The sequence below is a fragment of the Melanerpes formicivorus genome, unplaced genomic scaffold (assembly GCF_026170545.1).
Source record: "Melanerpes formicivorus ecotype bairdi unplaced genomic scaffold, bMelFor1.0.p_v2 SCAF_425, whole genome shotgun sequence".
Taxonomy (NCBI): domain Eukaryota; kingdom Metazoa; phylum Chordata; class Aves; order Piciformes; family Picidae; genus Melanerpes; species Melanerpes formicivorus.
Window position 1 is genome coordinate 31,686 of NW_027142777.1, and position 16,030 is coordinate 47,715.

Below are 16,030 nucleotides of genomic sequence, written 5' to 3' on the forward strand. Positions count from 1 at the left end.
CCTACTCCTATTCCTACTCCTACTCCTATTCCTACTCCTATTCCTATTCCTATTCCTACTCCCATTCCTAGTCCTATTCCTACTCCTGTTCCTACTCTACTCCTACTCCTACTCCTGTTCCTACTCCTACTCCTACTCCTATTCCTACTCCTATTCCTATTCCTATTCCTATTCCTATTCCTATTCCTACTCCTACTCCTATTCCTACTCCTATTCCTACTCCTATTCCTATTCCTTTTCCTATTCTATTCTATCTATTCTATTCTATTCTATTCTATTCTATTCTATTCATTGCAAGTCCTCAGCTTTAAGCAGATCTTCATAGACTGGTTTGGGTTGGAAGGGGCTTCTAAAAGCTCATGTATCCATATCCCCTGCCATGAGCCAGGGCATCTTCAACTAGATCAGGCTGCTCAGAGCTCCCATCCAACCTGATGGGCCCGGCTGCCATCCACCCTAGGTTGCTAAGAGAGCTGGCTGATGTTGTTGTGATCTGCCCTCCATAATCTGTGAGAAGTCATGGAGATCAGGAGACATCTCTGAAGACTGGAAGAAGGCTAATGCCACCCCCATCTACAGGAAGGGTGTCAGGAAGGACTCAGGTCATTATAGACCCATTAGGTTTGTTCAGCCTTGAGAAAGGAAGGCTCAGGGAGAGACCTTATTGCCATATACCTGTATATAAAGGGCAGCTACAGGAGGATGGAGGCTCTCTTTTTACACAGAGTCACATGGAAAAGACAAGGGGTGATGGGTACAGGCTAATCCTGGGGAGATGCTGTTGGACTGCAGAAGAAAAATGTTCACAATGGGAACAGTTAGACACTGGAATAGTCTCCCAGGGGAAGTAGTGGACTCCTCTGGCTAGGCCAGTTTTAAGACTCAGCCTGATGGGTGCTGGGCCATCTCATTTAAACTAGACAGATGGGCAGAGTCAACAGGATGGCATTCAACAAGTCCAAGTGCCAGGTGCTGCACTTTGGCCACAGCAACCCCATGCAGAGATACAGGCTGGGGTCAGAGTGGCTGAGAGCAGGACTTCAGAGAGGGACCTGGAGGTGCTGATTGACAGCCACCTAAACATGAGCCAGCAGTGTGCCCAGGTAGCCAAGAAGGCCAATGGCATCCTGGCCTGCATCAGGAACAGTGTGGCCAGCAGGAGCAGGGAGGTCATTCTGCCCCTGGACTCTGCACTGGTTAGGCCACACCTTGAGTCCTGTGTCAGTTCTGGGCCCCTCAGTTTAAGAAGGACATTGAGACACTTGAAGGTGTCCAGAGAAGGGCAATGAGGCTGGGGAGAGGCCTTGAGCACAGCCCTGTGAGGAGAGGCTGAGGGAGCTGGGGTTGCTTAGCCTGGAGAAGAGGAGGCTCAGGGGAGACCTTCTTGCTCTCTACAACTACCTAAGGGAGGCTGTAGCCAGGTGGGGGTTGGTCTCTTCTCCCAGGCAACCAGCACCAGAACAAGAGGACACAGTCTCAGGCTGTGCCAGGGGATGATTAGACTCGAGGTGAGGAGAAAGTTCTTCACCAAGTGAGTTGTTCATCATTGGAATGTGCTGCCCAGGGAGGTGGTGGAGTCCCCATCCCTGGAGGTGTTCAAGAGGGGATTGGATGTGGCACTTGGTGCATGGTCTAGTCATGAGTTCTGTGGTGACAGGTTGGACTTGATGATCCTTGAGGTCTCTTCCAACCTTGGTGATACTGTGACACTGTGATACCTTACCACCTAGAAAGGTTTGGATCCTTGTGATCCCTTACAGCATGGATTCTGTGATCTCTTCCAAAGATGGGGCATGTACAATTCCTGTTGTCTGTTCTGCTGTTCAATCTATTCTGACCCCATCTACTCTTAATTTTTGTCTCATTTTTCTTTATTCCAGCCCACTTCTGTGTTGATAACACCTTCCTGTTTTGGAACACCCCAATTTTGGGGCACACTCTTAGTTCCTATGCCTCCTTAAATACAATTCCCATCCCTAAATTGCTCCTACCCTCTCAGACAATCAGTCTTTTGGTCAAAGTGTGGGATGAAGAAGAAACAGAGTTCCAGCCATGAAGGACTGAAGAGAACAGATGGACCAGGTCAGCAAAAGCTGTCTGCTCCACAGCTTCTCCTCCCACAAGCACATTGCACCTTGTTGGCATGGAAATCTTGCTTAGGAAATGCAGAAAGGCAATTAGGGACCTGAGCCCAGCTATAGCTGACCAAGCTGTTGAAAGGCAAGATAAGAAATCCCAAAGTTCTTTGTAGTGCTCATAATGGCAGAAAGAAGGGGTTTTTAATGGACCCATTTCATAGTATCATAGTGTCAGTCAGGGTTGGGAAGGGACCACAAGGATCAGCTAGTTCCAACCCCCCTGCCATGGGCAGGGACACCCCACACTACATCAGCCTGGCCACAGCCTCAGCCAGCCTGGGCTTAAAACACCTCCAGGGACAGGGCCCCAACCACCTCCTGGACAACCCATTCCAGGGCTTCACCACTCTCATGGGGAAGAACTTCCTCCTCACCTCCAGCCTCAATCTCCCCACCTCCAGCTTCATTCCATTCCCCCTAGTCCTAGCACTGCCTGAGATCCTGAGAAGTCCTGAGAAGTCCCATTTGAGTAACAGTAAAGAAGCAGCAACAAGAAGGATTAAGCCAAGGTATATCAGTGATTCTAGACTCTAACAATAGCCAGATAGAATAGAATTAAACCAGGTTGGAAAAAGACCTTCGAGATCATTGAGTCCAACCTATCACCCAACACCATCTCATCAACTAAACCATGGCACCAGTGCCTCATCCAGTCCTCTTCCTAAACACCTCCAGGGATGGTGACTCCACCACCTCCCAGGCAGCCCATTCCAATGGGCAATCACTCTCTCTGTGTAGAACTTCTTCCTATCATCCAGCCTAAACCTCCCCACAGTTTGAGACTGTGTCCTCTTGTTCTGGTGCTGGTTGTCTGGGAGAAGAGACCAACCCCTACCTGGCTACAACCTCCCTTCAGGTAGCTGTAGACAGCAAGGTCTCCCCTGAGCCTCCTCTCCTCCAGGCTAAGCAACCCCAGCTCCCTCAGCCTCTCCTCACAGGGCTGTGCTCCAGACCTCTCCCCACCTCTTACATCATTCTCCTTTCCACTTGTTTATTTTCTACTGTATTCAATTTGTTGTATTTCCATGTTAGCTTCATGAATTCTGATGTGTGTCAAAAAATACATGCAGAAGGGGTTATAGTGTGAGCTACCTTTGGTAAGGCTGTGGTGCATTGTTTTCAGTTGCCATTCATCTTTGTATTTCAGTTATTTTTAGCCTGGTTTGTTGAGAAAATGATGCTTCCTGTGGTCACACTGTCCATCTCTCGCACCACCTGGACTCTGTGTCCAGTTCTGGAGCCCCTATTGCAAGAGGGATCTGGAGGTGCTGGAAGGTGTCCAGAGCAGGGCCAGGAGGTTGAGCAGAGGGCTGGAGCACCTCTCCTGTGAGGACAGACTGAAGGAGTTGGGGCTGTTCAGTCTGGAGAAGGAGAAGGCTCCCAGGTGACCTCATTGTGGCCTTCCAGGATCTGAGTGGGGGCTCCAGGAAGGCTGGGGAGGGACTGCTCAGGATCTCAGGGAGTGCTAGGACTAGGGGGAATGGAATGAAGCTGGAGGTGGGGAGATTGAGGCTGGAGGTGAGGAGGAAGTTCTTCCCCATGAGAGTGGTGAAGCCCTGAAATGGGTTGTCCAGGGAGGTGGTTGGGGCCCTGTCCCTGGAGGTGTTTAAGCCCCAGGCTGGCTGAGGCTGTGGCCAGGCTGATGTAGTGTGGGGGTTGTCCCTGCCCATGGCAGGGGGGGTTGGAACTAGCTGATCCTTGTGGTCCCTTCCAACCCTGACTGATACTATGATACTATGATACTTCTCTTCCCAACCTTTGAGCTTACTGGCCAGTTTCAAGCCATCTTGACAGAGGAGTAGATGCCTGCAAAAACAGAGTTCCAAAAACTGGGGGCTAAGGGGTAGATAGTGTAAGGAGTAGAGCCTCTATCAAAGAGAAGACCTTCCAAGTAGATCTTGAGAGCAGAGAGCTGATCCAAAGAGGACAGGGCTGTGCTCAGAGCTTGAGTGAGAGCTCATGCTTTCTTTGATGCTGGAGATCCAGTCATGAGGAGCAGAGCTGGAGGAGTGCCTTATGGAGGTAGTCAGCCATAGGACTAAGGAGTACAACTCCCAGATATCACCAAAATGACTTCACTCCTGTTTACTTCCACCTGTAATGTGGGTACCATGTGCCCCTTATGAGGCTGCTGCATGGAGAAGCAAAAGGGCTGCCAGTAAGCAGGAGACTTGATGGGGTACTTGGTGCCATGGGTTAGCTGTTTGGTGGGTTGGATTGGTTGATGGGTTGACACAATGATCTTGAAGGTCTCTTCCAACCTGGTTTGGTTTGTTCTAAACAAAGGTTTATTCTAAATAAAGCAGGGCTGCTGAGGGAAGTTGCCAACTGCCAGTATGCATTTGCTGAAGTAAGGCATCAGCTTTTGCCAGCTGCTTATGGGTTTCAAACTGTATTCTGAAGCATTCTTAGATGCACATCTAGGGCTTTCCCCCTTTGTCTCCCTCTGCTTGCATACAGTGGGTGCTTTTCTTTGTTTCTAAGATGGTAAATGAAGCAAAGCAGAGACTTCATAGTTTCATAGTTTCATAGTTTCATTCAGGGTTGGAAGGGACCACAAGGATCATCTAGTTCCAACCCCCTGCCATGGGCAGGGACACCCCACACTACATCAGCCTGGCCACAGCCTCATCAGCCTGGTCTCTGTTCAGCCAAGGGATGAGCTAAACAAGTCTCTTGAGTCCCTGCCTGTCCTGTTACCAGTGACTCTGCTGCTGCAGTTAGGACACTGGCAGTGTGTGAAGTGAAGAGGAATGGGTTTTTATCACTGAGCAGCGCTGTGGTGACTGGTGGTGAGGACTGAGACAGTGGCAAAGTGCTGGCCTGGCTGTTGGAGTTTTGTAGCAGAATGAGTGGTTATTTAAATATGGAACAACATGCTCTCCACAGGTATGTCGCTTGCTTTTTTTTTAGGAGGAAATGTGGTGTTTTTTTTCATTCCTAGTCAACATTTCACTGTCTCCAGGGACGAGGCCTCAATCACCTCCCTGGACAACCTGTTCCAGCATTCCACCGCCCTCATAGTAAAGAATTTGTTCCCAACATCCAATCTCAATTTGCTCTTCACTGGTTAGAAACCATTGCCTCTTGTCCTATCACTACAGACCGTTGTAAACAGCCTCTCTCCACCCTTCTTGAAGGCCCCCTTCATGTACTGGAAGGTTGTTAATTAGGTTTTCCCTGGAGCTTTTCCTTCTCCAGTCTGGTCAACCCCAGCTCCCTCAGCCTGTCTTTGCAGGAGAGGTGTTTAGAACACACCAGAACCTCCATCTCAGGAGTTCTTCCATTTAAAAACTAAATGATTTCCCCCTTGGCTTTTCCTGGTGAAAAAGAGGAAGATGACAGGATAACTTTGCAATATGAATAAAGCTACTCCACCTTGGATGAAAATACTTCTTCTCTGAAATACAATGTCCCTCTTAAACTCCTGGTCTCAGACTCTCTCTCTTGCGTCATCACATCATCACAGTCTCACAGTATCAATAAGGTTGGGAAGAGAGCTCGAGGATCATCGAGAGTCCAACCTGTCACCACAGACCTCATGACTAGACCATGGCACCAAGTGCCACATCCAATCCCCTCTTGAACACCTCCAGGGATGGTGACTGCACCACCTCCCTGGGCAGCACATTCCAATGACAAATGACTCTCTCTGGGAAGAACTTCCCCTCACTCCAGCCAAACTTCCCCTGGCACAGCTTGATGAGACTGTGTCCTCTTGTTCTGGTGCTGGTTGCCTGGGAGAAGAGACCAACCCCCACCTGGCTACAACTACCTTTCAGGTAGTTGTAGAAGGCAAGAAGGTCTCCCCTGAGCCTCCTCTCCTCCAGGCTAAACAACCCCAGCTCCCTCAGCCTCTCCTCACAGGGCTGTGCTCAAGGCCTCTCCCCAGCCTCATTGCCCCTTCTCTGGACACCTTCAAGTCTCTCAATGTCCCTTCCTAAACTGAGGGGCCCAGAACTGGACACAGGACTCAAGGTGTGGCCTAACCAGTGCAGAGTCCAGGGGCACAATGACTTCCCTGCTCCTGCTGGCCACACTCTTCCTAATGCAGGCCAGGATGCCATTGGCTTTCCTTGGCCACCTGGGCACACTGCTGGCTCATGTTCAGGCAGCTGTCAATCAGCACCCCCAGGTCCCTCTCTGCCTGGCAGCTCTCAGCCACTCTGAGTCCAGCCTGTAGCTCTGCCTGGGGTTGCTGTGGCCAAAGTGCAGCCCCTGGCACTTGGACTTGTTGAATGCCATCCTGTTGGACTCTGCCCATCTGTCCCAGTCGGTCGAGGGTCCCTCTGCATCATCATGCTGTGCCTTCATGGATAATAATAATGTGCAGAGTCAAGTCCTTCTTGAAGTGTGTTGTAAGTTATTAATCTTCTAATTGCATCTTGTGAAGGATTATGGGATGCTTGGCCCTTGCTAGCAGTGTTTTTAAACCAGTCTGCTGCATAATACCAGCACCCCAGTGCTTTGCAGCGCTTGTATGCAGTTGAGCGTGCCCAGGGGAGGTGGTGGTTAGTATACTCTGTCCTCAGTCTTGCACCTTGTCAGTGTGGTGGTTGAAGCTTCCCCCAGCATTAACTTTAGCCAGACTAACTCAGTTAGAAGCAAAAAACTACACCCTACAATGGAATGCAATGAATATGTACAGGATGGTTGGTCTCTCCTCCCAGGCAGCCAGCACCAGAACAAGAGGACACAGTCTCAAGCTGTGCCAGGAGAGGTTTAGGCTGGATGTTAGGAAGAAAATTCTTCCTAGAATGAGAGATTGGCCATTGGAATGTGCTGCCCAGGGAGGTGATGGAGTCACCATTACTGGAGGTGTTTAGGAAGAGACTGGATGGGGTGCTTGGTGCCATGGGTTATTGATTCGATGGTGTTTGGGTGATAGGTTGGACTGGATGATCTTGAAGGTCTTTTCCACCCTGCTAATTCTCTCTCTCTCCTCTCCTCTCCTCCTCTCCTCCTCCTCTCCTCTCCTCTCCTCTCTCCTCTCCTCTCCTTGAGTCTCCTCTCCTTGAGTCTCCTCTCCTGAGTCTCCTCTCCTTGAGTCTCCTCTCCTCTCCTCTCCTCTCCTCTCCTCTCCCTCTCCTCTCCTCTCCTCTCCTCTCCTCTCCTCTCCTCTCCTCTCCTCTCCTCTCCTCTCCTCTCCTCTCCTCTCCTCTCCTCTCCTCTCCTCTCGAGTCCCTCCCTTCCCTTCCCTTCCCTTCCCTTCCCTTCCCTTCCCTTCCCTTCCCTTCCCTTCCCTTCCCTTCCCCTTCCCTTCCCTTCCCTTCCCTTCCCTTCCCTTCCCTTCCCTTCCCTTCCCTTCCCTTCCCTTCCCTTCCCTTCCCTTCCCTTCCCTTCCCTTCCCTTCCCTTTCCCTTCCCTTCCCTTCCCTTCCCTTCCCTTCCCTTCCCTTCTCCCTTCCCTTCCCTTCTGCCCTGCCCTATCCCATTCCTGTTCTAATTTAAGAGAAGCATGTATATGAACTGTATGCATGTATGAAATAGAATGTATATAATTCCACAGGATACCTGGGGGCTTAGCAACACATGGATATATGTCACAGATGGGGTGACACTTCCCTGATGGACTCTCTAGTGTCGGTGGTGCCAACAAAGCACAAGAGGAACGGGTTCTTTGGGGTCACTGGTGAAACGTTAGACAGTGCTGTCATCCTCTTTGTATTGTGTGTATTGTGTTTGTTTCATTCTCTCCTTTACGATGTCCTGTGTGAAGCTTTTGTTCAGTTGTGACAGTTGAAGAGGAATGGGAGATTGACTTGGTCTGTGTGTATATTCCTCTTTTCACAACTGGCCTTGCAAATGTGTCTGTAGGGACAGCGATGGTTGTCTTGTGCTGTGGGGACAGATGGAAGTTTGAGATCCTTTTTGCTCTCTGTTTATTTTTTACCTCTTCTTTGCTGTTGTACAAACTGGAATGCAGTCCAGAATGATGCTGGGCACTCCCCTACAAAGTGATGCTGCCTTGACCAGAACATATTCACCTTGAGTCCTGTGTCCAGTTCTGGGCCCCTCAGTTTAGAAAGGAGGTTGACTTGCTGGAACGAGTCCAGAGAAGGGCAACGAAGTTAGTGAGAGGCTTGGAACACAGCCCTGTGAGGAGAGGCTGAGGGAGCTGGGGTTGCTTAGCCTGGAGAGGAGGAGACTCAGGGGAAACCTTCTTGCTCTCTACAACTACCTGAAGGGGGGTTGTAAACAGGCAGAGGTTGGGCTCTTCTCCCAGGCAGCCAGCACCAGAACAAGAGGACACAGTCCTCAGGCTGCGCCAGGGGAAGTTCAGGCTGGAGGTCAGGAGGAAGTTTTACACAGAGAGAGTGATTGCCCATTGGAATGGGCTGCCTGGGGAGGTGGTGGAGTCACCATCACTGGAGGTGTTCAGGAGGAGACTTGATGGGGTGCTTGGTGCCATGGGTTAGTTGATTAGGTGGTGTTGGGTGATAGGTTGGATGCAATAATCTTGAAGGTCTTTTCCAACCTGGTCTATTCTATTCTATTCTATTCTATTCTATTCTATTCTATTCTATTCTATTCTATTCTATTCTATTCTATTCTATTCTATTCTATTCTATATGCAGTCCCACATGGTCTAGCAGTTAGGATTCCTGGTTTTCACCCAGGCGGCCCGGGTTCGACTCCCGGTGTGGGAAAGCGCAACTGTTTCTGGCTGGATGGCCGAGCCCAGAGAGTGGTGGTGAATGGTGCCACAGCCAGCTGGCAGCCAGGCACCAGTGGTGTGCCCCAGGGAGCAGTGATGGGCCCTGTGCTCTTTAACATCTTTATTGATGATCTGGATGAAGGCATTGAGTCCATCATCAGTACATTTGCATATGACAGCAAGCTGGGGGCAGGAGTTGATCTGCTGGAGGGTAGAGAGGCTCTGCAGAGGGACCTGGACAGGCTGGACAGATGGGCAGAGGCCAAGGGCAGGAGATTGAACACATCCAAGTGCCAGGTTCTGCACATTGGCCACAGCAACCCCATGCAGTGCTACAGGCTGGGGTCAGAGTGGCTGAGAGCAGCCAGGCAGAGAGGGACCTGGGGGTGCTGGTTGATGGTAGGCTGAACATGAGCCTGCACTGCGCCCAGGTGGCCAGGAGGGCCAATGGCATCCTGGCCTGCATCAGGAACAGTGTGGCCAGCAGGAGCAGGGAGGTCATTCTGCCCCTGGACACTGCACTGGTTAGGCCACACCTTGAGTCCTGTGTCCAGTTCTGGGCCCCTCAGTTTAGGAAGGAGGTTGAGCTGCTGGAAGGTGTCCAGAGAAGGGCAACAAAGCTGGGGAGGGGTTTGGAGCACAGCCCTGTGAGGAGAGGCTGAGGGAGCTGGGGTTGCTTAGCCTGGAGAGGAGGAGACTCAGGGTTGATCTTATTGCTCTCTACAACTACCTGAAGGGAGGTTGTAGACAGGCAGAGGTTGGTCTCTTCTCCCAGGCAGCCAGCACCAGAACAAGAGGACACAGTTTCAGGCTGCGCCAGGGGAAGTTCAGGCTGGAGGTTAGGAAGAAGTTCTACACAGAGAGAGTGATTGCCCATTGGAATGGGCTGCCTGGGGAGGTGGTGGAGTCACCATCACTGGAGGTGTTCAGGAGGAGACTTGCTGGGGTGCTTGGTGCCATGGGTTAGTTGATTAGGTGGTGTTGGATGATAGGTTGAACACGATGATCTTGAAGGTCTCTTCCAACCTGGTCTGGTCTATTCTATTCTATTCTATTCTATTCTATTCTATTCTATTCTATTCTATTCCATTCCATTCCATTCCATTCCATTCCATTCCATTCCATTCTATTCTATTCTATTCTATTCTATTCTATTCTATTCTATTCTATTCTATTCTATATAGCCATCTGTAGCCTATCCATTGACTTCAGTTTTGGCTTTGAACCCTCAGCAGAGCCCACAGGTATTTACAATTCAATGCTGTGTAGAAGCAGAAATGAAGCTGCTTGGTTTCTTTCATGTATGAGTGCTGTGATGTGGTGTTTGCCACCCTTTGGAGGAAGAATGCTTTAAATTAAACAGCACAATAATCATTCAAATGCTCAGTCCTTCACTTCAATGCCATGAGAGCACTTGTGTCCACATTTGGGCTTGATCCCCTGTTCCTTATTTAATTCAAGCAACACAAGTGAGATCATAGTATCATAGTATCAGTCAGGGCTGGAAGGGACCACAAGGATCAGCTAGTTCCAACCCCCCTGCCATGGGCAGGGACACCCCACACTACATCAGCCTGGCCACAGCCTCAGCCAGCCTGGGCTTAAACACCTCCAGGGACAGGGCCCCAACCACCTCCCTGGACAACCCATTCCAGGGCTTCACCACTCTCCTGGGGAAGAAGATCCGACCCACAGATTCTTGAGCTCTGTCAGGCAGAGGGGATAGCTTAAACTGCTTCCCTTCAGGAAGCTCTAGACTGAAAAAGAAAAGCAGCTGAAGAAGGAGGAGCTGTGGTGGAGATGCTGGAATCTTATCTCGCAGTGCTTTGAACAAAGGACACTTCTTCTGTGCTGGCACCTACAGTTAATTGTCTGCATCATGGTGAAGCCAGGCCAGGTTTGGCAGAAACCCCTGGCAGAAGTCTGGTGGAGCCTGCTAGATATGCAGTGTCCAGAAAACTTTGGGCATAGACATAGATTTTTCTGGAGCACTGACCTGTAGGTCAGGGACTTTAGTGAAGTTTATATTTAGAATAAAAAAAAACACAAAAACTTTATTTAGAATAAACCAAACCAGGTTGGAAGAGACCTTTGAGATCATCATCTCCAACCCATCAACCAATCCAACCCACCCAAACAACTAACCCATGGCACCAAGCACCCCATCAAGTCTCCTCCTGAACACCTCCACTGATGGTGACTCCACCACCTCCCCAGGCAGCCCATTCCAATGGGCAATCACTCTCTCTGTGTAGAACTTCTTCCTAACATCCAACCTGAACCTCCCCTGGTGCAGCCTGAGACTGTGTCCTCTTGTTCTGGTGCTGGCTGCCTGGGAGAAGAGACCAACCTCTGCCTGTCTACAACCTCCCTTCAGGGAGTTGTAGAGAGCAAGAAGGTCTCCCCTGAGTCTCCTCCTCTCCAGGCTGAGCAACCCCAGCTCCCTCAGCCTCTCCTCACAGGGCTGTGCTCCAGACCCCTCCCCAACTTTGTTGCCCTTCTCTGGACACCTTCCAGCAAGTCAACCTCCTTCCTACACTGAGGAGCCCAGAACTGGACACAGGATTCGAGGTGTGGCCTAACCAGTGCAGTGTCCAGGGGCACAATGACCTCCCTGCTCCTGCTGGCCACACTCTTCCTGATGCAGGCCAGGATGCCATTGGCCCTCCTGGCTGCCTGGGCACACTGCAGGCTCATGTTCAGCCTACCATCAACCAGCACCCCCAGGTCCCTCTCTGCCTGGCTGCTCTCAGCCACTCTGACCCCAGCCTGGAGCACTGCATGGGGTTGCTGTGGCCAATGTGCAGAACCTGGCACTTGGATGTGTTCAATCTCCTGCCCTTGGCCTCTGCCCATCTGTCCAGTGGGTCGAGGTCCCTCTGCAGAGCCTCTCTACCCTCCAGCAGATCAACTCCTGCCCCCAGCTTGGTGTCATCAGCAAATTTACTGCTGATGGACTCAATGCCCTCATCCAGATCATCAGTGAAGATGTTAAAGAGCACAGGGCCCAGCACTGATCCCTGGGGCACACCACTGGTGACTGGCTGCCAGCTGGCTGTGGCACCATTCACCACCACTCTCTGGGCTCAGCCTCCAGCCAGTTCCTAACCCAGCTCAGAGAGCTGCTGTCCAAGCCAGGGGCTGACAGCTTGGCCAGGAGTTTGCTATGGGGGACGGTATCAAAGGCCTTGCTGAGGTCCAGGTAGGAAGCCTCTGGCTCCTGTGCAGGTGCTGATTAGTTCCATGTGCTAATGGTGGCTTGTGAATCCTGGGTGAGCTTGCAGTTAACTATATGGGAGAGGTTTCACTGCTCTGCTGAGTAGCTGAAGAAAATACAGTGCCTGAGGCACAACTTTTTCCTTGCCCTGCATGTCTTTGTGTGGTTTTTTATTGCACTTTCATACAAATCCTAAAGGCTGTTTTTTGTTTCTTGATTTAAGGTGGTCCTCTTCTGTCCTGAAGGAAGGAACCCAGGTGAAGAAAAACCATGCCTTTGTTTAGTAAATCCCACAAAAATCCTGCTGAGATTGTGAAAGTCCTGAAAGAAAACATGGCCATATTGGAAAAACAAGAGAAAAAGACAGACAAGGTATGAGCTAATGTTATGGAAGACCAGTAAGGTGTTCATGCTGGGGAAATGGGAAGATCAAGGAAGCTCTACACAGAGAGATTGCCCATTGGAATGTGCTGCCCAGGGAGGTGGTGGAGTCACCATCCCTGGAGGTGTTTAGGAAGAGACTGGATGGGGTGCTTGGTGCCATGGTTTAGTTGGTTAGATGGTGTTGGGTGATAGGTTGGACTTGATGATCTCAAAGGTCATTTCCAACCTGGTTAATTCTATCCTAAGGGCAGAAAATTCTGTTTGCTGGCTGCCATGGTCCTGCAACTGCTTGCACATGTAAGTAGCTTCACGTTTGAGTGGCCCTCTGAAGTCAGAGGGCATAATTAAAGGACAATAGATCTGTGGTCAAACAAAAAATGCTGAGCCTCAGCCAAAATGAAGGCTGAGCTCCTACTGCTTCAAATAGGAACAGAATTATTATCAGAATGGAATGGAATGGAATGGAATGGAATGGAATGGGATGGGATGGGATAGGATAGGATAGGATAGGATAGGATAGGATAGGATAGAATAGAATAGGATGGAATAGAATGGAAAAGAATGGAATGGAATGGAATGGAATGGAATGGAATGGAATGGAATAGAATAGAATAGAATAGAATAGAATAGAATAGAATAGAATAGAATAGAATAGACCAGGTTGGAAGAGACCTTGAAGATCATCGTGTCTAACCTATCATTCAACACCACCCAACCAACTAACCCATGGCATCAAGCACCCCGTCAAGTCTCCTCCTGAACACCTCCAGAGATGGTGACTCCACCACCTCCTTTGTGTGTGTGTGACTGAGATGCTGGTTCTCTATATTACCAGTGTAATAGAGGTGTATGATTTTAATTAACAACAAGCTAATATTAGGTTAAAACTGAATGTTAGTGGAGACAGATAGCTGGTAAGTGACATTAACACAGTGTTTGTGCAACTGAGATGCAGGTTGTGTTCCCCCCATCTGGTGCAGAAGTTTGTATCAGGATGATTCAGGCTGGATGTGAGGAGGAAGTTCTTCCCCATGAGAGTGGTGAAGCCCTGGAATGGGTTGTCCAGGGAGGTGGTTGGGGCCCTGTCCCTGGAGGTGTTTAAGCCCAGGCTGGATGAGGCTGTGGCCAGGCTGATGTAGTGTGGGGTGTCCCTGCCCATGGCAGGGGGGTTGGAACTAGCTGATCCTTGTGGTCCCTTCCAACCCTGACTCATACTATGATACCATGACACTATGATTGTGTTAGAAACCCAACCCCAAAAAATAACCATGGAGCCCTTTGGGCCTTTAATGAAACCTGCTGGAAACTCTGTGGTTCAAAGCAAGCAGCTCAGAGCCTGTTAATGGTCTCAGATCAGTCACACAGCTTTCAAAGAGGCCTCTGGTATTCGATGTCTCACGCAGAAATACCTTCAGCTAACTGCAAAACACTGAGGGAACTTGACTCTGAATTAAAACTTAACAGAAGTAACTAAATAAACCAACAGAGTCTGCCCTCCCCTGCTGAATTCATCCCTGGGAGCCTGATTAAAGAAGACATTCAGAGCCGAAGCTTGCGAGTGGGGTTGCTTTTCGACTCGCGCTGCAGCGTGACTCCTCTGGGTTGTGGGTTTGAGGATTTTGGGGCTTTGGGCTGCTTTGTTTATTTGGGTATCAAGTGACAAAGGAGGAGGAATTCAGATTTCTTAGAAATTCAGGGTAGCAGTTTCCTAAGAGTCAGAGCAGCTGGTGTGTGTTTTCCTCACCAAGTAAAAGATAGGGGAAGCCTTTCCCCTGCGTGTTAGGATGGGAACAGCTTGAGCTCATTGACAGTGCTTGTTTTGCAGGAGGAGGCTGTCTCCCAGTGTTTTCTGGTGCCTTTTATCACTATGGGATGGAGGCTGTTCCTGAGGTGAATGTGGGTGACTGGGGGAGAACAAAGAGAGAAGACAAGGGAACAAGGCAGATGGATTTGCAGCCCGCAAACAAATCAGATCCTGGGCTGCATCAGGAGAAGTGTGGCCAGCAGGGCAAGGGAGGTGATTCTCCCCCTCTGCTCAGCTCTGGGGAGACCCCACCTGGAGTCCTGTGTCCAGTTCCTCCACTGGGACATGGAGCCATGGACAGCCACTCTCTAGGTGCAGCCATCAAGCCAGTTCCTTATCCATCCAGTGGTCACCCATCACACCCATGTGTCACCAGCCTGGAGACCAGGCTGTGGTGCGGGACAGTGTCGAAGGCTTTGCTCATGACTAAACCATGGCACCAAGTGCCAGGTCCAATCCCCTCTTGAACTTTCTGCCAGCTTTGCATGGCCTAAGGTTTTGTGGAGTGTTCCATAGTTCGGCTTCCCTGTTTTGCTTAGGCCTGTTCTTGCTCTAGAGGTGGAATAAACTCCAGATACTGTCAGGTACTGGTGCCAAGAGCTTAAACCCTGTCTCTTCTGGTTGGTTTTTTGCCTTGTTTGTGGAGGTTTTTTAGGACCTTTCAACCTCTAGTTCTGTCTTAGGTGTGATATGAACAGCATGAAAGGAATTTATGTCCAGGCTGGGCAAACCTGTATTTCTCCTGTTTAATCATACATCCTTTCAAAAGGCGTTTCCCTGTTGCACCTGCTTGGCCAAGTTGTCTTTGCCAGCTTCCTTGAGTACTAGACTGTAATGTCTCTGATCCAAAACGCTCACAACTTGTTCCCATGTGTCTGTTCAGCATGAAATTGTACCAGCACTAAGTCAGTTGGGATGATCATGAAACTATGTAAGAGACTGGATTCAGATTGAGCTAATGGTTCTTTGCAGAGCTTAGAGCTGCACATAGAGGAAGAGCTCTTCTTGAGTGCAATCACACAGCACTTACAGGGTGGCCAAGGGATCAGGCCCAGCCAGCATGGATTTAGGAAGGGCAGGTCCTGCCTGACCAACCTGATCTCCTTCTATGCTCAGGTGACTGCCTGGTGGATGTGGGGAGGCCTGTGGATGTGGTCTGCCTGGACTTCAGCAAGGCCTTTGACACCGTCCCCCACAGCAAACTCCTGGCCAAGCTGTCAGCCCCTGGCTTGGACAGCAGCACTCTGAGCTGGGTTAGGAACTGGCTGGAGGCTGAGCCCAGAGAGTGGTGGTGAATGGTGCCACAGCCAGCTGGCAGCCAGGCACCAGTGGTGTGCCCCAGGGATCAGTGCTGGGCCCCATCCTGTTCAATAGCTTTACTGATGGTCTGGATGAGGAGACTGAGTCCATCATCAGTAAATTTGCAGATGACACCAAGCTGGGGGCAGGAGTTGATCTGCTGGAGGGTAGAGAGGCTCTGCAGAGGGACCTCGACAGGCTGGACAGATGGGCAGAGTCCAAGGGCAGGAGATGAACACATTTGAGTGCCAGGTGCTGCACATTGGCCACAACAACCCCATGCAGTGCTCCAGGCTGGGGTCAGAGTGGCTGAGAGCAGCCAGGCAGAGGGACCTGGGGGTGCTGGTTGAGAGTAGCTGAACATGAGGCAGCAGTGTGCCCAGGCAGCCAAGAAGGCCAATGGCATCCTGGCCTGCATCAGGAAGAGTGTGGCCAGCAGGAGCAGGGAAGTCATTGTGCCCCTGGACACTGCACTGGTTAGGCCACACCTTGAGTCCTGTGTCCAGTTCTGGGCCCCTCAGTTTAGGAAAG

General features: G+C 50.4%; 1 protein-coding gene and 1 non-coding gene across 5 annotated transcripts in view; both read left to right on the top strand.

The window, feature by feature from the left end:
* Positions 1-16,030, top strand: part of CAB39L (calcium binding protein 39 like) — a 67,618-nt gene that overhangs the window by 8,668 nt on the left and 42,920 nt on the right. For all 4 annotated transcript variants that reach the window (XM_068170561.1, XM_068170558.1, XM_068170560.1 and 1 more), the window contains exon 2: positions 12,236-12,384. In XM_068170561.1, coding sequence (XP_068026662.1) covers positions 12,283-12,384 — 102 coding nt within the window. In that variant the 5' untranslated portion in view covers positions 12,236-12,282. The remainder of the gene's footprint in view (positions 1-12,235; positions 12,385-16,030) is intronic.
* On the top strand, positions 8,716-8,787 carry TRNAE-UUC (transfer RNA glutamic acid (anticodon UUC)). Its single transcript has one exon. It is a non-coding gene; the product is annotated as a tRNA-Glu (tRNA).